The sequence below is a fragment of the Mytilus californianus genome, unplaced genomic scaffold (assembly GCF_021869535.1).
Source record: "Mytilus californianus isolate M0D057914Y unplaced genomic scaffold, xbMytCali1.0.p SCAF_11, whole genome shotgun sequence".
Classification (NCBI taxonomy): domain Eukaryota; kingdom Metazoa; phylum Mollusca; class Bivalvia; order Mytilida; family Mytilidae; genus Mytilus; species Mytilus californianus.
The window spans coordinates 47,298,323-47,326,302 of record NW_026262593.1 but is presented as its reverse complement, the minus strand read 5'-3'; the positions used below and the strand labels follow the sequence as shown (position 1 = coordinate 47,326,302).

The following is a 27,980-nucleotide window of genomic DNA, read 5'->3' as shown; positions in this document are numbered from 1 at the left end:
TTTTTGTTTACCTATACCCATGAAATCAACAAAAATTAGTATCCAATGGAATATAATGAATCCACAGTATACAACATAAAGTATTATTGTCCTGAATATGCATGTAATATTGACTGCTGGACTTTCATAATCAATCCTTATCTGCTTGTATTTTTACCCTTTCAAATGATATGAGATCCTGAGCTCTAATTGTATAGATTTTAAGTCTTTTCCTTTGTCCCAATTCATAAGTCCAGCGATCTATTTTGACTACATAACCTATACACATTCAAAGTAACCTAAGCAATCAGCAATGAAACAAACCATGTTGACAATTTTTATATTTGATGTCTATGAACCCAGTGTCTCGCCTACTTTTGCTGTTAATCGCAGGCACAACAAAAATGAGGAAAAAAATCAATAAAAATATTCCTTTAGATACTATCTTTTGATTGTAAGAAGCTTCTGTCAAAGTTTGGTATAAATCCAGGATAGTTTATGAATCTAATTAATGTTTAAAAACTTTAACTGCAGACTGTATTTAATGTTAACTGGAAGAAAAACTAAGTCCATTTATAAGTAAAATACGGATAAACAGGTACAAAATTTTAACAAAATTTCCTTCTAATTACTAGCTTTTGATCATAAACAAGCTTCTGTCCAAGTTTGGTACAAAACCAGGATAGTTTAAGAAAGTTATTAAAATTTTAAAAACTTTAACCACAAAGTGAATGTATTGTTTCCTGGCGGAAAAACTAAGTCCATTTATAAGTAAAATACGTAAAAAATGAAATTTTTTTTTTAACATATTTACTTCTGGATATTATCTTATGATCATAAACAAGCTTCTGTCCAAGTTTGGTACAAATCCAGGATAGTTTAAGAAAGTTATTAAAATTTTAAAAACTTTAACCACAGAGTGAATGTAATGTTTCCCGGCAGAAAAACTAAGTCCATTTACAAGTAAAATACGGAAAAACAGGAATTTTATTTTTTCAAAATTTACTTCTGGATACTATTTTATGATCATAAACAAGCTTCTGTCCAAGTTTGGTTGAAATCCAGGATAGTTTAAGAAAGTTATTAAAATTTCAAAAACTTTTAACCACAGAGTGAATATTTGTGGACGTCGCCGCCGCCGACGGAATGTAGGATCGCTATGTCTCGCTTTTTCGACTAAAGTCGAAGGCTCGACAAAAATGAAAATATTGTTCATTTTTCAATTGATGCATTTTCAGAAAAGAAAAGAGAAATTCAATTCAAATGTTGTAATTTGTTTCTGTTATAAAAACGAATATCTTTCATGTTTCTTTTTTTTTGGTTTAAGATATAAATAAAATGCTCCATGGGGCGCAGCTTGATACAACCGCAGAGGTCAAACCATGAACAGTTGGGGCAAGTATCAACACTACATTCATGCTTGATACAGCTCTGAATTTGGATTGTAATTTAATATTTGACAAAGCATAGGTTTCTGACACAGAATCAATGTGGTAAAAGAACTGAAAAATTTGAAATTTGACTTTTACCTATTATGCTGTAATATCCAAAATCTAAAAACACAATTTTATTCAGCATATCCAAGTACACCATGAGTTTAATTTGTTTAATTATCAATAGACAATATAGTTAAGTTTTTAAAATGCTCCATAAAGGAATTAAGTTTAAGCTGTAATTGGCAGGAAACCTTTTATCAAATTAATTAATATTTTTTTTGTGTTTGAATTTTACTACAAGTGGGGTACAGATATATGTGTATGGTAGTTGTGGTTTATTTGTCATCAGGTATTGATTGAAGTTTTTAAACATATTGTAACTTCAGACGATGGGAAAGGGGAGGAAATTCATTTTTCTTGACACTGTTAAACTTTTATAATTAATATTGATAATTCAGCAATTTTAGGAATGAATGATGTAATGGACATGAAATGCAGAATAAAATTATATCTAAGCTAAAAGGATAATAGAATTGCATTATAACTAACTGAAGATTTTTTTTTCAAAATAGGATAATGATATGAGATAAAATTGTGGCATGAAATTGGGCATGAACTGGTAATTGTGGTTTTTGGGATTGTAATTCTATGTGGTTGGGATGTTATTTTAATTAGATTTGTGAATTTGCGGTTAGAATTGTTCTGAAAAGTGATATCAGAAGGTGACATTAATGTCATGTGTTTTAGAGTGAATTATCATTAAATTTTGGTTTGAGTTATTTCCCTTTGAAAAGAAATGTCATAAGCATGAACAAAAACCACTAAAATTAATATATCTGAATCAGCAAAATTCTTAGTAACATTTAAAAATAAATGAAAGCTTCTCATGTGCATATCACCTCCAAGATAAGTCATAAATTATAAGCTGAAACATTGTAAGGGAGGTAACTGTTAATGTAAAAGAACAAAACAAATGAAATTGATCAAATATAAGCAATTCAGGATAGCAAAAACCCCTACCATTCAATTCCTGATAAAATCAAATAAAGTTTAATTTTGGACCCTATGGACCCTGATGTGGACCTATTTGAAAAATGGGTCCAAAATCCAAAATCTAAATACGTTATTAGATTCAGCATATTGAAATCAATTCAAGTTGAATTTTGCACACTAATTTGGACCAAAATTCTTAAACGGTTAGAGTCATAACCCCCAAATTCAATCTAAACCTTCTTGTCCTGGTATAGAACCTTGTTGAGCAATTTCATTGAGATCCATAAACTTATACTCAAGTTATTGTCTGGAAACCAAATGTCATCGGACGACAACGACGACATCGCCATACCATTATACTGCCACAAATTTTTGAGGTGTTATAAAAACAAAAAACAAATTTTGTTTTTCACTTTTGCATGTATCTTTTAAAATCACTTTTGTTGCTCAAATTAGATATTAAGGTCACAAAAACAATTTATCAAAATGAAAAAAAACGAGTGGACCCAAATATACAGGGACCTTCTATACCTTGTAATGGTAAGCTAATAAAAGATTAATATGACATAAATACCTTTCTGTCTTTTAATATGTTGCCATAAAATTCAAATGAACTCAATTTGATATCTTTCTTCCTCACTGTATTTCTTCCAGCTGCTAAGTCTGGCCATCCACGAACTTAAAGAAAACTAGACATGTTAACACACATGATAGATTTTAATCTTAAGGTCATGGTCAGGTAAATGGGATATGTCACAGATTTTGGTAAAATTTGCATACAACTTTGGCTCGTTTAAATATAACTGAAAATCATTATGCATTTACTTCTTTTATTTTCTAAAATATTACAGACTGAATTCCTTTAAAATTGGTGAGCATTTGTATAGAAAGCACATAAAATCGGCGTAAAACGTTCTTAAATTTATCTTCATCCATATATTTTTCTTTAAAAAAATATATGTCGTTGATATATTATTTTTACAGTATACATCATTGAAAGTGGAGTTCTAGATGAAAAAATACCACAAAACGTTGAATGTCATTGTGTCGTAAAACCTTGTTTTTTGATGTTTTTCATTGCTAACTAGGTAACAGATTGGTTAATACAGCAAAATAAAGTTGAGGACCAAATGATTATTTTACATCATTAAAAAGAAATACATGTATCAAGAACATAAAGTTTTTTAAGAAAAATCTATGGACAAGATATAGATTTTATGCCAATTTTATGTGCTTTCTATACAAATGTTCACCTTTTTTGAAAGATTTCAATCATCAATATTTCAGAAAATAAAAGAAATAAAAGCATCATTTTTTCGTTTTCAGTTTTAGTTCCAAAGTGGTGTGAAACATTTTACCAAAATCTGTGACATAGCCAATTTACTGTACCTTGACATAAACAAATATTGAAAAAATGGTATTTTTATGATCTTAGTTAATATAAATCCTACCACATGCATTGATCAAATAAAATTTAGTGTTGACGACATGACATATTCTACGGTATACAGTAAATGCATTGCAATTAAGTTTACATGTGTAACCTAGCTTGTGATATAAAATAAGAATTATATGTATGAACTACTGTAAATTCAGAAATTTAAGAATTCACAAAACAGCAAGATTATTCATAGCAATTCTTGGAAAAGCTGCATACAGATATATATATATCAGATATCAGAATGTGGGCTCTTATTATGGTGATACTCACCTAGTCACATTATTCCCATTAATAACAACCTCGCAATGATTTCTGAATTAACAGTATTCAATACATATATTCCTTTAAAATTTAATAAACAGTACTGTATTAGAATCTCGTTTGTGTACTGACACTTTGTGTATTGTGTATTGTTGCTAAATACCTATACATAGTAAAATTAAACAAAGGTTGATTTAAAATAAAATGCTTCGCTGGGCGCAGCTTGATACGACCGCAGAGGTCGAACCCTGAACAGTTGGGGCAAGTATGGACACAACATTCAAGCTTGATACAGCTCTGAATTTGGATTGTGATTAAATATTTGACACAGCATAGGTTTCTGACACCGAAAGAATGTGGTCTAAGAACTTCAATTTTTTTAATTTACCTATTATGGTCCAATGTCCAAAATCAAAATACATGGTTAGATTCAGCATATCAAAGAACCCCATATATTCAATTTTTGTTGAAATCAAACAAAGTTTAATTTTGGACCCCAACTTGGACAAACTTGAAAACTGGTCCCATAATAAAAAATCTAAACACATGTTTAGATTCAGCATATCAAAGTACCCGAAGAATTCAATTTTTGTTAAAATCAAACTAAGTTTAATTTTGGACCCTTTGGACCTTAATGTAGACAAATTTAAAAAACGGGACCCTAAATTAAAAATCTAAAAACACAGTTAGATTTGGCATATCAAAGAACCCTAATAATTCAATTTTTGATGAAATCAAACAAAGTTTAATTTTGGACCCTTTTGACCTCAATATGAACCAATTTGATAGCGGGCCCACAAATAAAAAATCTAAATACATGGTAAGATTCAGCATATCAAAGAACCCCATATATTCAATTTTTGTTGAAATCAAACAAAGTTTAATTTTGGAACCCAATTTGGACCATCTTGAAAACTGGGCCAAAAATCTAAAATCTAAATACATGTTTAGATTCAGCATATCAAAGAACCCCATATATTCAATTTTTGTTGAAATCAAACAAAGTTTAATTTTGGACCCCAACTTGGACCAACTTGAAAACTGGTCCCATAATCAAAAATCTAAACACATGTTTAGATTCAGCATATCAAAGAACCCCAAAAATTCAATTTTTGTTAAAATCAAACTAAGTTTAATTTTGGACCCTTTGGACCTTAATGTAGACCAATTTAAAAAACAGGACCCAAAATTAAAAATCTAAATACACGGTTAGATTTGGCATATCAAAGAACCCCAATAATTCAATTTTTGATGAAATCAAACAAAGTTTAATTTTGGACCCTTTTGACCTCAATATGAACCAATTTGATAGCGGGCCCACAAATAAAAAATCTAAATACATGGTAAGATTCAGCATATCAAAGAACCCCATATATTCAATTTTTGTTGAAATCAAACAAAGTTTAATTTTGGACCCCAATTTGGACCAACTTGAAAACTGGGCCAAAAATCTAAAATCTAAATACATGTTTAGATTCAGCATATCAAAGAACCCCATATATTCAATTTTTGTTGAAATCAAACAAAGTTTAATTTTGGACCCCAACTTGGACCAACTTGAAAACTGGGCCCATAATCAAAAATCTAAACACATGTTTAGATTCAGCATATCAAAGAACCCTAAGAATTCAATTTTTGTTAAAATCAAACTAAGTTTAATTTTGGACCCTTTGGACCTTAATGTAGACCAATTTAAAAAACAGGACCCAAAATTAAAAATCTAAATACACGGTTAGATTCGGCATATCAAAGAACCCCAATAATTCAATTTTTGATGAAATCAAACAAAGTTTAATTTTGGACCCTTTGGACCTCAATGTGGACCAATTTAAAAACGGGGCCCAAAATCCAAAAACTTAATACACGGTTAGATTCAGCATATTAAAGAACCCCATGAATTCAAGAATAAAACCCCATTGAAATTGATCAAGAAATAAGCAATTTATACGAAGTATCTTCTTTTGCACAATACTGTGCAATTGAATATTTCTTGCTATTGCGCAATACTGTACAATTGACAATTTCTTGCTATTGCGCAATATTGTGCTATTGGATATTTCTTGCTATTGCGCAATACTGTTAAATTGAAGATTTCTTGCTATTGCGCAATACTGTGCAATTGAAGATTTCTTGCTATTGTGCAATACTGTGCAATTGAAAATTTCTTGCTATTGCACAATACTTATTATATAATAATTTACACATCCTGTTTGGTGTGTATCTCCTACCATATCATTATTATTTGCTTTTAAATATAAATCAGAAATAACCAACTTAAAATGGAAAATTTTAAAAGAAAAAAAAAAGGAAAAAAAGAAAAAAAAAAAAAAAAAAAAATCCCCCCCCCAAATTTTTTGAACCCCCTTATGATTCATCACCCCCAAACTCAATCCCAGCCTTCCCTTTGTGGTAAGGTACCTTGCAGTACAATTTCAGAGAGATCCATACACTTGAACACAAGTTATTGTCTGGAAACTAGAAAAATGCTTATTTTTGGCCCCTTTTTGGCCCCCAATTCCTAAACGTTTCGGGCAATTACCCCCAAACTCAATTCCAGCTTTCCCTTTGTGATATGGAACCTTGTAGTACAATTTCAGAAATATCCAAACACTTACACACAAGTTATTGTCATGAAACTAGAAAAATGCTTGTTTTTTGCCCCTTTTTTGGCCCCTAATTCCTAAAATTTTGAGGCAATTACCCCCAAAATCAATTACAGCCTTCCCTTTGTGATATGGAACCTTGTGGTACAATGTCAGAGAGATCCATACACTTACACACAAGTTATTGTCTGAAAGTTACAAAAATGCTTATTTTTGGCCCCTTTTTGGCCCCTAATTCCTTAACTGTTGGTACCATAACCCCCAAAATCAATCCCAACCTTCCTTTTGTGGTATTGAACCTTATGGTGAAATTTCATGGAGATCCATTCACTTAAACTAAAGTTAGAGTGCGAAAACCAATGTGTCTTCGGACGACGCCGGACGACTACGACGACGACGACAACGACGACGACGACGACGACGCCAACGTCATACCAATATACGACCAAAAAATTTTTAATTTTTGCGGTCGTATAAAAACACAATAAATGATTACATCAAGAATTTCCTTAAGAAATACTTAAAAAGGAAAAACTTCTTGCTTTGCTTTGCTGATAAAACATGAATGTTGGAGATTAGCAAATACGAGTTGCAACCCTTAACCTGTGTGATGAGTTTTTTAATTATACACACTACATGTGTATACTTAGCTGAATTGCTTATCATGTTATTTCAAATAATTGCAAAATATCATCTTATACTGTGATAAGTAAATATGACATATGCTGTAGCATTTATGTGATTGTATTGCATTTCAATTTCAAAAGAAATAAAAACATTAACAAATTTAATGTCACAGAATAAAATTGAGTGTTGACTTTATTTGACTTGCCCTCATAAAAAACAAAATTACTAAGATGCAATTAAAAACAGTTTTAAGATGTTTGTACTCAAGAGGATATTAATGTTCTTGTCTGATGAGCATTAAAGAAAGTGAACATTTTAACTCCTGTTTTTGGCACTATTTTCCTTATGAAAATTACTTTTCAATGATCATTTAAATTTTACATGCATTATAAAATTTGTGGTAACATGTAAAATGAGTCTTAGAAGGAGAATATGTGTCCATTTGACACCATGCACTGATTGTGCTATGCATTAAGGAGTAAAAGCAAAGACTGATCAACTCGGAGTCGAATAATGTGTCTGAGAAGGTTGACAAGTCTTCCTTTCAGGCTGAAATCCATTAAACTAGCATGTTAAAAATCTTGCTCAGTGTGTTTGTCTAGTACAATGAAGGGTTTATATGCATATTGCATTTAATGAAATATTGTTTTGTCAATTATACATATTGGGTTTGTTATAAATGTACAAAACATCATTAGTATAAATGTATGCATTGGTCCATTACCTTAACATTGATTATAATAACAATTAAAGAACCTTAGTGAGCGCGCTCACATACCCCACGTCCTCACATTGTCATTGGAGAAATAAAATATGTGCAAGAAAAAAAAATTGAATCATAATTTCCTGTCAATATGCACATCTACATAGTATGTCCTTATTATCTACAAAGTTTCATGAAATTATGAAGTGTGGTTTCAGAGGAGTTGTGATGACAAACTGTTGCAGAAGACATTGAAGCAAATAAGTTCAAAGGGGTGTAACTCCTAGAAAAAATATTGAATCATAATTTCCTGTTGATATGCACATCTACATAGTATGACCTTATTATCTACAAAGTTTCATGAAATTCTGTTGTGTGGTTTCAGAGGAGTTGTGATGACAAACTGTTGCAGTAGTACATTGAAGCAAATAAGTTCAAAGGGGTGTAACTCCTAGAAAAAAAATTGAACCGTAATTTCCTGTCGATATGCACATCTACATAGTATGTCCTTATTATCTAAAAAGGTTTCATGAAATTCTGTTGTGTGGTATCAGAGGAGTTGCAATGACAAACTGTTGCAGTAGTACATTAAAGTAAATAAGTTCAAAGGGGCGTAACTCCTAGAAAAAAAATTGAACCGTAATTTCCTGTCGATATGCACATCTACATAGTATGTCCTTATTAACTAAAAAGGTTTCATGAAATTCTGTTGTGTGGTTTCAGAGGAGTTGTGATGACAAACTGTTGCAGTAGTACATTGAAGCAAATAAGTTCAAAGGGGTGTAACTCCTAGAAAAAAAATTGAATCATAATTTCCTGTCGATATGCACATCTACATAGTATGTCCTTATTATCTAAAAAGGTTTCATGAAATTCTGTTGTGTGGTATCAGAGGAGTTGTGATGACAAACTGTTGCATAGTACATTGAAGCAAATAAGTTCTAAGGGGCGTAACTCCTAGAAAAAAAATTGAACCGTAATTTCCTGTCGATATGCACATCTACATAGTATGTCCTTATTATCTAAAAAGGTTTCATGAAATTCTGTTGTGTGGTATCAGAGGAGTTGCGATGACAAACTGTTGCAGTAGTACATTAAAGTAAATAAGTTCAAAGGGGTGTAACTCCTAGAAAAAAAATTGAATCGCAATTTCCTGTCGATATGCACAACTACATAGTTATCCATATTATCTAAAAAGGTTTCGTGAAATTCTGTTGTGTGGTTTGAGAGGAGTTGCGATGACAAGAAACAGGACTGACGGACTGACGGACTGATGGACTGACAGACTGACGGACGGACAGACGGGTCAAAAACATTATACCCTCCACAACTCGTTGCGTGGGGTATAATTATCACGTTTCATATGACTATCAAGTTTTGATATGTTAAATGAATATCATAAAAGCATTATCAGCTGATTATATTGCAAATTGATGAAATTCATTGAATATGTTTTTTTTAATAAAATTTACTTTGGCATGAATGACAGTTTCAATACCTTTCATTGGAACATCTATTAATCCAGGAAAGAAGAATAATTCTTTCTCTATACTATGTTCAAGAATCATTACTTCTGCTACATGTTCTTTCACAGCTGACGTTCCATTAACAGGTACCATAGCCGTAATGAGACAATCATTTACCTGAAAGAAAAAAAGTAAGTTCCCATGAGGGTGACCAAATTAACTTGCTCGCAATGCAAATTTTTTGGCTAACTGTACAAAGACATATATGTTAACATATAAGAATTGTTATGGTTAAGAAGTTAGAATATGAAGTTTTTTTCAATATATATTTAACAATTAATGAAATGAAAGGGATGAGATGGGCATGTCCCCTGGGGACACAATCAATGATAAACTAGAGACAAGATGTAAGGTTTAGGGGTGGACACAAAAACAGTATTCGTGATGTTTAACAATGAATGGTTTATGAAGTGTGGGGTATGTTCTGTGAGGACCAAACTTGTGGTTAACTTAAAAGCTCAGGCAACAACACATATATATAGTTAAAGGGTAAGGATATGCATTTTTCAAGATAATTAATAATTAATGATATGAGGAGGGTAAGGCATGTTGTTAGGGACAAAACATATGGTGAAATAGAAAAATCTTATTATGGCAAGTAAGAAAATATAGCCAAAATACGAGGCACACTTAACTCACTCATTATCTATGGTATCCTTTATTCTAAAATCTACGCAATAGATGGTGTTAAATATAGTAACAAAATTCTTAATTATTTGGTGAGAGGACATCATCTTTATAGCTGAAGGAGAAAATGCTTGAGAATAATGCTAGCATTTTTTCATTCTTTCTGAGAGGGTCTTGTATGAAGTCTGCAGACAACAGCCGAAGGCCACCAATGGGTCTTCAACGCAGCGAGAAAATCCCGCACCTGGAGGTGGTCCTCAGCTGGCCCCTAAATAAAATTGTGTACTAGTTCAGTGAAAATGGAAATCACACTAAACTCCAAAACATATAAATGAACTAAAATTAAAAAACATACAAGACTAACAAAGGCTAGAAGCTCCTGACTTGGGACAGGCGCAAAAATGCGGCGGGGTTAAACATTTTTTGTGTGATCTCAACCCTCCCCTATACCTCTAGCCAATGTAGAATAAAGAAACACATAGCAATACGCACAGTAAAACTCAGTTTAAAAGAAGTCCAAATCCGATGTCAGAATAGGTAACAAATGGAACTAAGCAAAATGACAATGATAAATAAATTAACAAAGGACTACTAGCAGTTACTGACATGCCAGCTCCAGACCTCATTAAACTGATTGAAAGATTATGTCTTCATCATATGAAAATCAAGTACAATCCCTCCCGTTAGGGGTTTAATATCATACAATCATAAAATATACGAGAAGAACATAACCCGTACCGTGCCAACAATTGGTTTTAGAATAATAGTGTTTATTTCCGATGCAAAGACCCTATGAGTGAATCAATATTAATACCAAAATATGCAATCCTTAATGACCTGACAACAGTATCGTAACTATATCCTTTCCAAATAAGTCTGTTTAAAGGTTTGGTTAGCTTTTGAGGTGAATGCCGACATTTTTGTGCTTTGTAAAGAATATTACCATAAAATATTGGATGTGGAATACCTGAACGTATAAGATGTCTACATGTTGATTTATATTTACGAATGATGTCCTTGTACCGATGATAAAATTTAGTAAATGTTTTGAAGTTTTTTGTATGAATCAGAGTGACTTTTACAAAGTGAGATTATTCACTTCCTAAAACAAGATATTTGTAATCATGTCAGCCACTCATTTTGATTAAACATTGAAGTTGGACTTATAATAGTCTTTCCATCTGTTTAAAAAGGGGAATACTAGTATGAGGGTAGAGAAGTATGATTTTGTATACTAACGTAAGAGGAAAGGGACTAAGATTGTATTAATCTAATAGATCTTTGGAACTTTTTAGTTTCCACCTCTGATTCACATAGTCCCTAGAGTATGTAGTTTCATAGCCTGACTTTGATACAATTGATGGTAATAGTCAGGCGTGACAATAATCAGTTCATATATAAAAATCAGAAATTTACATATAGATTTAAGAAATTAATCTTTCATGATATACTCTTTGCTCATTTTACATGGGTAGGCATTATATTTGTCAATATCTTTACACCGAGCAAGTGACAACTATAATGCTTACCCATGTTAAGAAGAGCAAAAAGCATGGTATGATAGAATTATTTTGATTCTAGTAGGAAAATTTAGAACTTTTGTACTTTGAAGCAGACCTATAAGACATGTTTGAAAGGCAGCCATTGTGATTTGATGAAGCCAAGACGTAAAAAAGTTTCACAATAAAAAATGAACAGATACATCGTTAACTTACTATAATAATGATATTTCCTAGCAAGCAACACCAACACAAATATCCATTATGATCTCCGGCGTTGTTTAAAATACATCTGATGTTGCAATTTCAATTGTGATGTCAATCACATGCAGCTCATGTTCTATTGGAATAGAACATGACCTTGTTTCCAAAGCGAATGAAGAATGTCATATTAGAATTAGAATCCTGCAAATTGGGGTGTTTTCCAGGATTTTTAACTATTCTTGAGGGGTAATGAAATTGGTATACCCAAAATTGATGTAAAGAGTGTACAATTATTAAAAGTGGTTAAGATATATATATAAATTTTAAATACATTCTGGAACATTGTTTAATAGTTCTTCATTTAATTAACTATTAATTAGTATTTCATATCAATAAACATTATTTTGTGGAGTATAATATTTAACCAAAAGGAGTAACCTGGTAACTATATGTTGTTTACTTTTAAGCTTTTGTTCAGATACACAAATATATTCACAGTAAAGCAAGGCTCAGGTTATACAATTTAAAAACATTATATTTGACATCCAAACTGAAAGTGAAACTTTTTAATTTCCCTTTGTTTATTTTTTTTGCTGTCTTTCAAATTTGCAAATGAACTGGAAGTAAATGTGTGGTCAATAATTGTTAATTTTGTTGTTGAAAAGGGACAATAAAAAGTGGTAGGCACAAAGATATCAAAGTAAAAGGGTACTTGTTGTCTGGCAAAAAAGGGTGGCTGTGTCACTCTAGCTTGATTATTGATTTAACAGATAGTAATTGGAAACATGTACATATTTTTAAATCTTTTCTGCATCATTACCTCTTTCATCATTTCCAGAAATGATTTCTCATGGGCCATTTTTTTGAAAACATGAATTAATGCTTGCATAAAATATGATCCATTCATTTCATCTCCAATGATCCATGGACCTTTTTCTAAAATAAACAATGACTTTTTAAGACATATATGTTTTGTCAACTGTCTGAAAACTAAATCATAATATTTTCATTTTAAGTGTTATCTCTTTCAAAACCAGTTCAATCACATTAGAATAGGACATTGATACTAATTAAGAAACTATTTTAACTTTTCAAAGCTTCGTATTATTAAGTCCTTCTAAACAGCTCTAACATTTCACTGCAAAGAAAGAAATGATTTAAGACATAAAGCACCTGCTCCTTTTCATTAAGGTAAACTGCTTCATATGGAAATCAAGGAAAACTGTCATGATACCATAATGCTTTTAGAGTTCAGTGAACAGGAAGTTGATGAGCAATAAATCTGAAAACATCACATGGTGAAGCATGATCACATGACGCCTGAGAACAAAAATCAGGAAGCCCTTATTTTTAGTTCCCTAAAAAAATGTGAGCAATATTTCATACATGACCATTATGTGTTAGAAAATATAACTGTCAGTAAACAAGAAGTTGATGAGCCAAATATGTGAAAACACATCTCACAGTAAAGCAAGTTCAAATGAAGCCTGATAACACATTTCAGGAAGGTCTTATTTATAGCTCCTTAGACAAATGTGACGAAAATTTCATACATAGCCATTATGTGTTATTCTATATAAGTAATCAGTAAACAGGAAGTTCATGAGCACATGGTAAAGCATACTGACAAAAAGACTGGTCATAGATATTACTGGTCTGTACATGGAGGTTAGAAAGGTCAGTTGGAATTTTAACTGCAGTATGCAGGCCCATGATTACAAATCAACACTGTAACATAAGTTTTTTGAAATGATCACAGATAAAATTATGATACATGTGCCTTAATCTATATCCAAAATAATTCAATTGCAATTTAGATTTAATTTAGACAGACAAACTGTCCTGCATATATGTAACATTTATTTGTTTGTTTCCATATAATCAGTCAGGGGTACTACTTGTACAAGTAGTCTTTATTTACTTCAAGAAGTAAAAAAAATATACTTATATAAGTTAATTATAATGTTTGAATAATTTCCCCTTAATTTTCTCAAAAATTTACTTGTATAAGTAAATTTTTTTTACAATCCCACAAAAATTCTCAAGTTTTGAGATGTAAAAACATGCCTTTAATGATTTTTCCCAGCTTAGCTCATAATTTTTGATTACAGTTCAATGTTTCATCTCATTAATTCAACAAAGAAACTGATTGCGCAAAGATCTTAAGTATTTGCGCAAGGCCTTCAAAAATTGCCCCTTGGGGGCTTGTAAATGAGCAGTGTTCTGAAGATAACAGACAAATGAGATTTTCATTGTCCATGAAATTACACTAAATTAATAAGTAAAGACATCTGCAAAGGACAGACAATTTAAAATTCTATTAGAGCAAAGAAGTCCTTAGAATTCAAGAAAAGAAGATAGGATGACTTTTTTACTTATATAAGTAAAAAAATCTGAATGTCTAAGGGACATAACTAAGCCAAAAAATTATTTACCTATACAAGTAAATAAAATACACTTGTATAAGTATCCTACAAATTTACTTATATAAGTATATTTGTATTTACTTCTTCAAGTAAATAAAAATTACTTGTACAAGTAGTACCCCTGACTGATAATGCTGTGACATTTGAAAGGTAATAAACAGTTGTACCAGAGACACAAGATACACCAGTTCTGTGAATGTTGAAATTAATGCAAGAATCAAATGGAATATTTTAGAAGACATTTAATAGAAAATAGTAACACAGCCTTGCAGAAAATCTGCAGGCATTTCAAAATTGCCTCAAATTTGACTATTAAAGTCCAATAAATGTTGAAAATTGAATCTTTTTTTCAAAATTAAAAGAGAGCTTTTATATTGTAGGCAATATTAGTAGTAAACTGATCAAAGCATATTGGAGTAAGTAAATTTGCAATCTCGAATTTTTTTACAAAGTGTGGTGGGATGTACTGACATACAAAGATATAACACAATATATCCTGTCTATCATATGCATGTCTATCATAAACTAAAAAATATCTATACTTGTCCTTGGTTGAGAAGACACCACAAATAGATCTTTATTATTTGGCCCTTTGTCACAAAAATGCAGCTCCTGTTTTTCAGCATCCAAGACATCATATGTTTCTGTTTCTTCTTCAAATAAAAAGGAAAAAGAAGCATAGTATTTCAACAATTACAAAGCTTGCCTCTTATTTCCATTCTTTTTGAAATACTTCATTCTGCATGACTGAATTACAATAAAAGTATATGAAATGAGCTGTATTCATTTTTCTTCAGCAGTCAGAGATATAACTCTATAGGGTTATTACAGAAAATATCTTGCATGTGTTATTACAGATACTTTCATGAGTTGTCTACTCTTTATTCCTTTAATTTTCTAAATCTGCAATAACATATGTTTGTTATTTGTAAAATAAATCAAAAATATTTTAATTTATAATGGGCTCTAGGGAACTCTTGAGACTTTGCACAGAAACTAAATGCATAGCCTTGATAATTAATTTTTTATTTAAATTAATACATTTTTGATTAACCATGGTAAATCAATGAGACGAGGCTTTTAAGGGATAAACTTAGCTGTAATAACATAGCTTAGTTATTAAAGGAATGTAACTTATTATATGAGACATTTGGGAATTACTGGGAAGCTTGCGCAGAACCTCATTGCATGCTCTGGTCATTATTTCTTACAATAAATTAAAATACATTGTAATTAAGCATGATGTATGTCTGAGAAAATGCTTTGGAGTGATATAGAGAAGCTGTGATAACACCCTTTAGTTATTACAGGCATATTTTTTCTGTAATAACATATAAGTGTACTATGCAAAATTGGCAAACTATGAACTGTTATATCTTTCTATAGTTAAGTATACATAAAGACAATAGTAATATCAATAGAACTTGTATGCATTTTAACTAAACTAGTGATGTATATTGTCCCTTTGAAACATGTAACATACATATGTTAACACAGTTCTTTGATTTTTTAGTCCACAATAACAAATGTATGTTATTTTTCTGTAATAACCCTATAGAGTTATATCCCTGACTGTTCAGTATCACCAATAACATCCATTATTGTACTTATAAAATTAACATCCTAAGGCTTATATTTACAGAGATGTTGTTTACAGAGCAGGTAAATTTAGATACAATCCATGTAAACTTGTTGATATTTTGAATAAACTTTTTCTTAAAGGTAATCAATTTAACACAGTAGTACAATTTTTAAAAATTGTTTTATCAGTACTAACATTGATTTTGTTTTTGAAAAATTAAAACATAATTAAGTATATATCGCTATTATGTACCGCTATGAGAACTCATGATCCTACTTCCTATAGATACAGTTAACTTGGCATTTCTTTTAGCATTTCACAATGCAATACTCTTCTTACTGTTTATGACTGTTTGTAATTGGCTTTAAACTAGCTTTCAGTAATCAAGTACTCTTACATATTTGTGTTTTGTGTCTATTGTTTTTATGATAATCTTTACTATTCATGATCCATTTTATGCTGATATTCTTAAAGATAAAGTTTTCCCACAAGTATCACATAAACTTAACATTATCAAAGATACACAAAAATGAGGTCAAGGTCAGATGAAACCTGCCAGACCTTACAATCATTCCATACATCAAATAAAGTTGACCTTATTGGTTATAGTATCTGATAAACAGATTTCACCATGAAACCTTAACATTGACCAATGAACCATGAAAATGAGGCCAATGCCAGATGAACCCTACCAGACAGACATGTATAGTGTACAATCATTTCATACACCAATTATAGTTGACATTGCTTATAGTATTAGAAAAACAGACCAAAACACAAACATTTAACATAGACCAAATTGAACATGTCAAGTATAAACTTTGAAATCATAACGGTTCTCAAGATATAGAGCGGACACGATCTTTACCATAGGACATGGGGTTGTCAGCTAAAACCAAAGTTTTTGACCTTGACCCTAGACCTAGGAAGTTTTACATACATTATGACACACCCTCTGGTGTTGGTTAATATACATGTCAAGTATAAACTTTGAAATCATAACAGTTCTCTAGAAATAGAGCGGACACAATTTGTTACGGACGGACAGACTGATCACTATAGGGCGTCCGCCATTTGGCGGGGCCCTAATAAACTTTTTTTTAATCAGTCATTTAACCATGAAAATGAGGTCAAGGACAAATGACATATGACAGACGCAAACTTCATAACATAAGGCATATGTATGTAAGGTTACGAAGCCTCCAGGTCTTCTACCCTCTGAAATATAGTGAATTCAAATAGTTTATGCTGCCATTGCCGGATTGTAGTCCCTATGTCTCGCATTCTGCGAATTTCTTCATAGGGGAGACAAAATTTAAATCTGACTGGAACTGCAAAATGACAAGCCCCATCCCCACAGTATAAAGAAGTTGATGGAAATACCCCTTCATCTTTACAAAAATGCTTAGCTTATATACATACCTTCAAAATTGTATGTCCTTATGATGACAATTTTTGGTTTTCCTGCAAAAGCTGTGGATTCTTGAATCATAGAAAATATTTCTGTATTTTCAATTTCGTTGCCATCTTTGTCATATATTTTCCCTGGTTTATATTTATCTCCACCAGAGAAGATTACTATAACTAAGCTGTCAAAAACTGAATTCTCTTTGTTGTTTAAATGATCTTGAAGGAAAGTCTTCATATTCTATATCAAAAATAAACAATTGAAAAATCTTCTTTAAATACAGCAATTAATATGTCATTCAACCAGAGAAAATAACAAGAAATAAGCTACAAAATCTTAAATTATCTGCTTACCTATGCGTTCTTCACAACTTAAAAAAAACAGTAAACTTATTTGTAGATTTGATTTTTTTGTCTATTAATTTTGCTTTCCACAGATACTTTCTTTCCATTATTGCCTTCCAGATAATATCCAAAACACTAAAAGTATCATTATATGCTACTAATATTGGATTTTTCCCCCTATGTTCCATTTTGAATAATGATTTTGATTCATGTTGGTTGAAAAAATGAAGGTGAATTTCCCTCAAAAATATGACTCAACAAATAAGGAATCAAACTTTCATCAATAATTTTAGATAAATGTGTAACAAATTTATTTTTATCTTCAGTATACATAGACAATGAAATCTATCTTATTAAAGATACAAGTAAAAAGACCATGCAAACAAGAGCCTTGTAAAATTTAATATATGCAAAATTTCAGAATGTGTTGATATGAATTTAAGCTCAACTGTCAGATCCAATTAATCCCTATGAGCTATTGACATGACTTGACTTCTAAGTTTGTTTGTTTTTTGATCCAGTGATTCAAGGAAGAAGAAAAAAGAAGGCATCTGTTTGTGCATCTTTCCTCTGTCAATATCATTTCCATTTTTGGCATGTTGTCAGAAATGTGGACACAGGATCTGTATTCAATCAGATTGTAATGTTTTCAAATTTTATTTTATTGTGCTGATGGTTCAAAGCTAGAAGTATCCTTCAAAAATTTGAATAACAGACATTTGTATATATTCAAACATGAAAAAAAAATATATCTTATCAAATAGTAAACTAAACTTAGTTGATTTTGTGATTCTTTAAAAATAGGATATAGGATATAGGATGAGGCTACAGAAAGTTTCACAGTACTTTGTACAATATTTTGCCCAGAATTGTTAGTAACTTGTTAATATTACCATGCATATATAATTTGTCTATGCACAGACATCTAGCAATTTGATGTGTCTAATGCCATCTTAAACTCGCCCTGAGTTTTGAGATTCTGATCCATGCTGAAGGCCTAAAAATTCTGGAACATTGAGATGAAAAATGCAAGAAAAGCACAGTTCCATTGTTTTGGTTTTAATAGAGTGCACACAGGAATTGTTTCATACAATAAAGACCATTTCAATCATGTTGAAAAATTAATAAAAATCTTAGTAGACTCTTAATCAATATTTTTAGCATTAACATACATCACCAGAAACATCCATAACTGCATCAGCTCCTTTTGATTCATACTGCATATGCTTGAAAAGTTGTAATATAGAAGTTTTATCAAAGTCTACACAGCTTCTACACTTCGTACTACAATCATTTGCCACTGGCTGGGCATTTTGTGTTCCGTCTGACTGGAGATTATCTTTCTCTTTTGACTGGGAATCATCTGTTTCATTTGGCTGGAGATCATCTGTTTTCGTTGACTGGGGAGCATGTGTATCCTTTGACTGGGGATCATTTGTTCCCTTTGACTGGGGATTATCTATTTCCTTTGACTGGGGGTCTATTGTTTCCTTTGACTGGGTATCATCTGGTGATTTCGTATCGGTGTTTGGTTTGTTACATGGAACATTTGATATAATTAGACATTTTCCTTTTTTGCTGCCTGTCATATGGTATACCTAAAAAACAAAACAAATAACAGACATTCACTGATTAATAAACCTGCAATGTTATGCTTGTATATATAAATGGAAAACATTAGCAACTTGTATGAATGAAAATACAAAAACAGAACCAGTGAACACATTTCCCATTTAAGAGCATGATTCAAGATAGATACCCTCTTCTAGCTTTCATCTTGGATTGTAAAATAGCAGAAAACAATCGGTATAGATTTGTAAGAAATATGCAAATTTAGAGAGAGGAATGCAATTCATTTGTAAGACTTTCCATCTAAATAAAGAAAACTGTGTGTTCATTTTATTATTATGACTTTTTAACAAGTACATTTGGTACATAGAATTTGAAAGAAAGTATGATTTTAATTTAGACCCCATCTATTTTCTAAATGTATAGAAAGCTTCAGATTTTTATTCTAAAATTCTTAATTCTTCCAAATAATATACATGATATATTTGTGGCGAAATTTTGTCATATTCCTGCACTGATCACCTATCATGCCTATTGGAGGGTGATGGCAAGTTTGCTTCCATTCCTGACAGTTTACTAGTGTATCAAATTACAGACACTGGTGTAATACCACCAAAACATAGTATGTCACATCTGGTTTTATACGAAAAAATGTTGAAAATAATATTTCCTTGAATTTGACAGTTTCATTGCAGAGTCAAAAACACATATCTTGGGTGTTTTAAAGCACCATTCTTTTTATATCTGGTGTTTCTATAAAATATTTTAGAAACTTGAGATGACATGGTTACTAAAGCTTGCAGCTAATTGTAAATAGGAATAAAAGTGGTGAAAATTTGATTGGTTTATATAACTAAATTCCGGTGATGGTTATTATCTTATATGCAATGATATGTTATGTGAAACTTTCACTGATAAAACTTTACTCATGCCAAGTGTTTCTTTAATTGAAACAAAGAAAATTTTTGCACATTTTAAAAATGTTAATTTACCAAAGACTAATAGGGGAAAAACAATGGTGGTATTACTCCTTCAACTAAATTTTGTATAAAGGAAGATAACTCTAATTTTTTATATTACTTTTGCAATGACATCATTGATATTTTTAGAACAGATACTAGATTCATGAACCATGCAAAATTTATGTAATTTCTTTACTAGTATATGGTTATACATATACACATCATTTTGTAACTTTCTGAGTATATATTGCATTGATAGAAGTAAAGAATGTTGAGCTCAATGCACTATGTTTTGTGTATAGCAAAAGTTGTGATAAAATTTGGAAAATTGATAACTATCAAGCCAGCCACATAAGGGTTTTGATTACATGAAAGCAATCTTTACCCCAAAAACCAATACGTCTCCCATTTACTATAAAATGTGATTGTTACATCTGTATAAGTATCTTATTGGCTACTTAATGCATATTATTCGTTAACTCTAATTAACAGCTCTTTTTGAGCTAATTTGACCATTCCAAATTACCTGTTTGCTTTCACAAATCTTTGTAAATGATTCTTTAGTACATATTGGTATATCACTTTTCTTTAACATTTTCAATCTGTTCTTTAAATCTGGCCAATCTACAAGTAAACAATAGAACAATTTACTATCCCACCAAACAACTAAACTTTTTTGCTACCAGGTAATACCTTAGATGACAATTATAGGCGTAATAATCAAAATCTGCAATCCATTGTTTCCAAACACAACTGAATAAAATATTTTCTAAACAAGCTAAGTGGCTATGGGTTGTGAGCTATTGCTTACTAATAATACCTCCAATTAAAGTATTTGGCAATTAAACAGGAAGCTGAATAGCAATTAATAATAGATGTAAAATACCAATCATGCAGCTGTCAGTCTGGGGTAATACTTATACTAGTGTATATCATTTATTGGTACAGGTAAATTATTATGGAGGTACAGTACTTGCAACCTTATGTGTTACTGTTTTAAGGAAAACTTGACTGATCAGTGACAGAAGTTTGACTGATCCATGAATGATCGTTGGTCGATGACCCATAGAATCCGTCAGATACGTCAAAAAGGCTATGTGAGAGTTACTGTGACAACAGTCAAGGATCGATTAGTCAATCAATTATATGCATGGATCAGATGGATACATATATAATTAAAATTCTTACCGTATGTGAAACGAACTCCGCAGTATTTACAACGCGGACCTTATACCCGATATTTTGTAATCAAGACGGTCGCAAGAACATATATAAAAAATATATAAAATTACTTTTAACCATTATATGTAATTTTTTCATTATAGGTTCTTTAATTTTTCTTCTAAATGAATTACATAATTGCAGAATAAAATTGACATGATCAGAATGCTTCTGTATCACTAAAAAGACATAAAATGTTATTATTTGAAATAAGTACATGTACCAATATTTGGCAATCATACATTTTAATGCAAATAGAAGAGTTAGTTGTCATAAAATGTAAATAATATAACAGTAAAGATACTTAAAGCTTTGCTTGTGTTGATTAAGAGTGCAATTATTTCTTTAATTTTAATGAAAATCATGAACAGCCATTGGTTTTTAGCACTTTTCTTTACATCAGGATGGGTTGTTTTTTTTATTAAATATGATATATATATGAGATAAGTTACTACAATTTTGTTCACTTTGTTTAAATAAAGAGCTGCACCATGAGAGCATGATATGCCCGTCGCTTTTTCAAAGAATAAAGTTTCATAACTCCTCAATGTCATATCAGAAATTTATAAAATAAACTGTTATCACAAAGATATGTCTCGCCTTTTTGTAATTTTGATAATGCAAATGTTGAAATTAAAATAGCAATACTTTAACATGTAAGTTATGCAAATATTCAAAGTCAATGAACCATGATGAGGGATTGGGGCTATATAATCTCCATGGAAACGATACTTGCAAATGCCAATAAATTTGCATACCAAATATCATTGACTTAACATTAGCAGTTCATCTTAAACTGATCTAATCACAAACTAATACATGCCATAAACTAAGCAAAAGTTTCAAAGTCAATTGATCAGGACTGAGGGGGCGGGGCCAAATATTCTCCATGGAAATGAGATGTGCTAATGCTTTTACAACTGCATACCAATTAGCATTGGCCTACCACTAACGGTTCCCCTTGAACTGACCTAATCACAAACTAATACATGTAAACTAAGCAAAATTTTCAAAGTCAATAGACCATGAATGAGGGAGCGGGGCCAAATATTCTTGATGGAAATGAGATGTGCTAATGCTTATACAACTGCATACCAATTATCATTGACCTACCACAAACGGTTCCCCTTAAACTGACCTAATCACAAACTAATACATGAAAACTAAGCAAAAGTTTCAAAGTCAATAGACCATGAATAAGGGGGTGGGGTCAAATAATCTCCATTGAAATGAGATATGCCAATACTTATACAACTGCATACCAAATATCATTGACCTACCACTAGTGGTTCCCCATAAACTGACCTAATCACAAACTAATACATGTAAACTAAGCAAAGTTTCAAAGTCAATAGACCTTGACTGAGGGGGCAGGGCCAAATAATCTCCATTGAAATGAGATGTGCCAATGCTAATACAACTGCATACCAAATATCATTGACCTACCACTAGTGGTTCACCATGAACTAGACCTAATCACAAACTAATACATTGTTGACACCACCGTTATTTTAATAGATATAAAACAGTCACCAAAATTTCATGAAAAATGCTCAAAGCACTTTTAAGTTATTGTCCAAAAAAACTGGAAAATCCCCCCTTTTTTAATGAATAAAACCCCATAACTCAGAAACGTGAAATCTAAAATTTATAAAAATCGAAAGGGAGCTTACGTCAATAGATATAAACAATTCACCAAAGTTTCACGAATACTGCTCAAAGCAATTTTGAGTTATTGTCGGAAAACTAAAAAATACCCTTTTTTATATGAATAAAACCCCATAACTAGGAAACGTGAAATCTAAAATTTTTAAAAATCAAATGGAGCTCACGTCAATAGATATAAACAATTCATCAAAGTTTCATGCAAATTGGGTGAAGCGTTTTTGAGTTATTTATTGTCCGACATGTTGACGACGGACAGACAGATGGACGGACGGACAAGAGGACAGACACCTGTATACCATAATACATCCCGTAAACAGGCGTATAAAAACCAATGTGCCTTCATTTCATAGAAATCAGTGCACTCTTATTTGCCTAAACTTATGTGTGTTTTGAAAAAAGAATGTAATTATATCTATATTTAAATGGAAATGATAAACTGTCATAGGTTTGTAGTACTTTTTGTACATCAGGATAGGTTGTTTTATTATGATGAATATCAGAGAAAAATACTAAACTTTTGTTTGCATTGATTAAAAATGCCAATATTTCTTCTTTTTATAAAAAAAAATGCTATGTTATTTGCAATCAGTAATTTTTATTGCCTCAGGATAAGTAATATTTCATAAAATATCAATATTCTGAGGATAAAGATGCTAAAACTTATGCATGTGTTGATTAAGAGTGCAATTGTTTCTTCTTTCAAATGAAAAACCATACACTGCTATTAATTTTTAGCACTTTTTAAACATCAAGATGGGTTGTACTTCATAAAATAGGATGAATATAACAGAAAAGATTCCAAAATTTTGTTCACATTGTTTAAAAATGCCAATATTTTTTTCTTTTTTCAAAAATAATTAATGCACTGTTGTTTGCAATCAGTTATTTTAAATGACTCTGGATAAGTTATTTTTTTAATAAAAATTGAATAATATACATGATATAAGGATAAAGAAACTTAAAATTTTGTTTGTGTTGAATAAGAAATTTCATCTTTTTCTTTGATTTAATAGAAATCATGAACAGCCTTTGGTTTTAGTACTTTTTGTAAATGTAGAATACTTGTTTTTCATAAAATATGATGAATATCAAAAATTTTGTTCGCATTGTTTAAAAATACAAATATTTCTTCTTTTTACATATGTTTTATGAAAAATAATGCAATGTTATTTGCAATCAGTTATTTCAAATGCCTCTTAATAATTTTTTTTTTATAAAATTTTAATCATTATAAGGATAAAAATAGTAAAACTTTTGTTTATGTTGAATAAGAATGCAATTATTTCTTTATCTTAACAGATATCATGAACTGCCATTGGATTTTAGTACTTTTTGTACATCAGGATGGGTTATTTTTCATAAGATAGATTGAGTACCAGAGAAAAGATACTAAAATACTGTTTGCATTGTTAAGAAATACCAATATTTCTTCTTTACATCAAAAATAAAGGACTGTTGTATGCAATCAGTTATTTTTAATGACTCTAGCTTAGTAAATTTTTATAAAATTTAATTAATATAAGGATAAAATTACATAAACTTTAGTTCGTGTTGAGTAAGAATGCAATTATTTCTTTATCTTAATAGATATCATGAACTGCCATTGGATTATAGTACTTTTTGTATATCAGGATGAGTTGTTTTTCATAAAATATGATGAATAACAGAGAAAAGATACTAAAATTTTGTTCACATTGTTTAAAAATACCAACATGTCTTCTTTCTATCAAAAATAATGTACTGTTATTCTAATTGCCTCTGGATAAGTTATTTTTTTTTTATAGAATTAGAATAATATTATAGATACTTAAACTTGTCTTTGTGTTAAATAAGAGTGCAATTATTTCTTCGTTTCATTAAAATTGAATGGAAATCATTTAACCATTATTGGATATAACTTTTTTTGTACATTACGATGGGTTGTTCTTCAAAAAAGGGCGCAGTTAACATTTGCATGCATTTAGGGATTACAATTTTTTACGTTTGCCTGCAGCTTTTGATTACATTTGTGTGCATTCATTTTACAGGAAACACAGTTAAAATAAAGATAATTCATAATAAGTATAACTACAGTTAAACAAATTTGGAACAAATATTTGTAAATTTAAATTTAAATAAGAAAAGTAGGGGTTAGCGGGCAAAATTTTTAATGGCACTACATGGATAAAACCAGAGGATTCCAAATATCTGACAAAAAAATCAAAATGAAGAGGAGCGAACATCCTTAATTGCGAATATTTCAGAGTAAATAGTATTCTGTTTCATAATATTACTGAATAGTGATCGGTTTAATAAATAATTTAAGACAGTTTGTAAAAATGCTTCAAGACACACACATGGAGGTTTGTCAGAAACAAATTGGTGGACAAAATCATTAGTGAAGATGGATATATTTCCAGGACGAAGTGCTTGTGCATAATAAAACGAACTTTATAATCCTCCTCGAAAATAATAGTTATATAAGTAGATAAGTATAATCTACCTGTATTTACCTGATTTTACCTTAAAAGAATGCGTGCAAATGTAATCAAAAGCTGCGTGCAAACGTAATGATTTTTGCACGCAAATGTAATGGTAATGCGCGCAAATGTAATGCACCGCCAAAAAATATGATGAATTTTAAGGGAAAGTATACTTTATTATTTGTTTTCATTTTTTGGAGTGTCCCACTTGCATATTTCTTCATTTAATAAAAAAAAATCACTAAAATTTGCAATATTAGATCATTTGATTTATTAGAGCATTTTCTGCAAATTTAGTAGATTTAACAATCGCGATAAACACCATTTTTAGCACTCATCGGGTTTGAAAATAGCAATAAGATTTAAATTTTAGTTTTTTCTGCATATTTCTCTTCTCTTATAACAAAAGCAAAATTATATTTCAGAAAACTTTGCTGATAATTAATAATAAATGTCTGGCTTCCATACTTGAAAGATTGGTATTTTTCCATGGTGCCATTTTAATCAATTGAAACGAAACTAAGATTCTGTAATTAGTATGAGTTCAACATGTGATGTAGTAGAGTTCAATCTGTCAGAAAGGTCAATTCAGGTCCGATCTGTCTGATCAGTGAAAGATTTTCACTATAAACATGATAAATCTGACGGATTGGTGACGTGAGTTTGAGGCGAACTTGACTGATCACTAAAATAGTAACGCCTAAGGTTGCTAGTACTGTAGAGTTATATCCTTTAGACATTCAGATTCTTTTAACTTATACAAGTAAAAAACTAGGGTGTTTAACTGTCTGTCATTAGCAGTTTCTTTGCTATTCATAAAAAGTATAATTTCATGGACCATGAAGATCTTATTTGTCTGTAATCTTCAAAAAATCAAGCCTTCAATTTTTTAGGGTCTTTTGCAGATACTTTTAAACATCTGTGCATAGTAGATTTCTTTGTTTATATTTAGTGAGATCAAAGGTTGAGCTCTCATTAAAAAAATATAAGCAAAACAGAAAAAAAACTATTTAGGCATGTTTTGACCTTCCAAAACTTGAGAATTTAAGGTGTTGTAAAAAAAATTACTTGTATAAATCAATTTTTGGAGAAGATTAAGGGAACATTATTCAAAGCATAAAAAGGAAATTAAAATCTTACAAATCTATTTATACAAGTAAATATTACTTACATCTTCAAGTAAATAAACATGCTTTGTATAAGTATAACCCCTAGCTGACAGTATAAAGCACTCACATAAATGCTGCATGGTACCAAATTTCATGGTGTTCTGATTTATACATCGTGAGAATAACGTGACGAAAAATTTCATACAAGGTCATTCTGAGTAAGAGTATATCAGTATTAAGGTGGTACCCAACACCTTGACTAATACTAATTTGGCTCGTTTAATTTTCATATAATTTTGACAAAATGTTTACTTTGACCCTTTGACAAAAATATAAAAATTTCAAAAAATTTGAACCAACCACTTTATCAGAAAAATTTCATTGGTTATATAGCAGTTTGACAAACACTAATTTTGATCATTGAGAAGCTTAATATTTTCTTAACAATACAACGTAACTAAAACGTTTAGCTGATTTTTACAGAGTTATCTCCCTGTAGTGTTAGGTACCACCTTAAAGTAAACTTGATTGGTAATAAATCTGACAATGCATCACAGGTCCATTCTAGACTTCAATGTTAGCACATTTGGATATATTGTCAAAATATGATAATTTTGTGTATTTTTTAGACCTAAAACCTTGAGGAAACCCTTGGCCACATCCTATGATCTGAAATGTTTAGTAACCAAAAGATGTCAATGATGTTCTTGAATCCCTAGACTCAAACAAAATTCTTGATCAGGGGTGGCAGCCAAGTTAATTGTGCTAAAAACTGTTACAAATTATATTGAAAAATTTGACCAAACTGAAGTTTCAACACAAATAATGAATAATCAAGGGGTCATTACTTCTTCATTTATAATGTCATGAATGTGATGGGCCAAAAACAAAAAATTTTGTATTTTTATAAATATCACTACTATTTCTATGTGGAAATTTGTAGTATTGTGGCCTGATTAAAAAAAACATCAAAATCTTAGGGCCAATGTTAACCCTTTATGAACTTACTCCTTTCAAAAAGCTCTAATAATAATTTATTTGTAGTTCCCTAGAAAAATGTGAAGGAAATTTCATAAATTGTCATTATGTGTTAGGATTTATGTATTTGGAAAACAGGAATTTGATGAGCAAATCATGAAGAAGATAAAGGTTATTGTAAAACCAGTAACTTCAAAATAATAATATTTCTCTTATCCATGCTTAAATTCAAAAACATGGATACTATTATCATGATTATACCAATATCACATCAGGGATGATAGTCCATGTAAATGCATAGATCTCATCTTTTAGCAGTTTTTTAATCTAACTGAAATCTGAAAACAATATA

General features: G+C 30.7%; 1 protein-coding gene across 2 annotated transcripts in view; it reads right to left on the bottom strand.

Annotated features, from left to right (window-relative positions):
* LOC127720207 (uncharacterized) overlaps positions 1–27,980 on the bottom strand; it is a 76,108-nt gene that overhangs the window by 39,680 nt on the left and 8,448 nt on the right. For both annotated transcript variants that reach the window (XM_052226684.1, XM_052226683.1), the window contains exons 4-10: positions 20,717–20,814; positions 18,832–19,257; positions 17,330–17,555; positions 14,868–14,978; positions 12,720–12,835; positions 9,542–9,686; positions 2,983–3,086 (exon numbers count right to left, since the gene is read on the bottom strand). In XM_052226684.1, the coding sequence (XP_052082644.1) occupies positions 2,983–3,086; positions 9,542–9,686; positions 12,720–12,835; positions 14,868–14,978; positions 17,330–17,555; positions 18,832–19,257; positions 20,717–20,814 (1,226 nt within the window). The remainder of the gene's footprint in view (positions 1–2,982; positions 3,087–9,541; positions 9,687–12,719; positions 12,836–14,867; positions 14,979–17,329; positions 17,556–18,831; positions 19,258–20,716; positions 20,815–27,980) is intronic.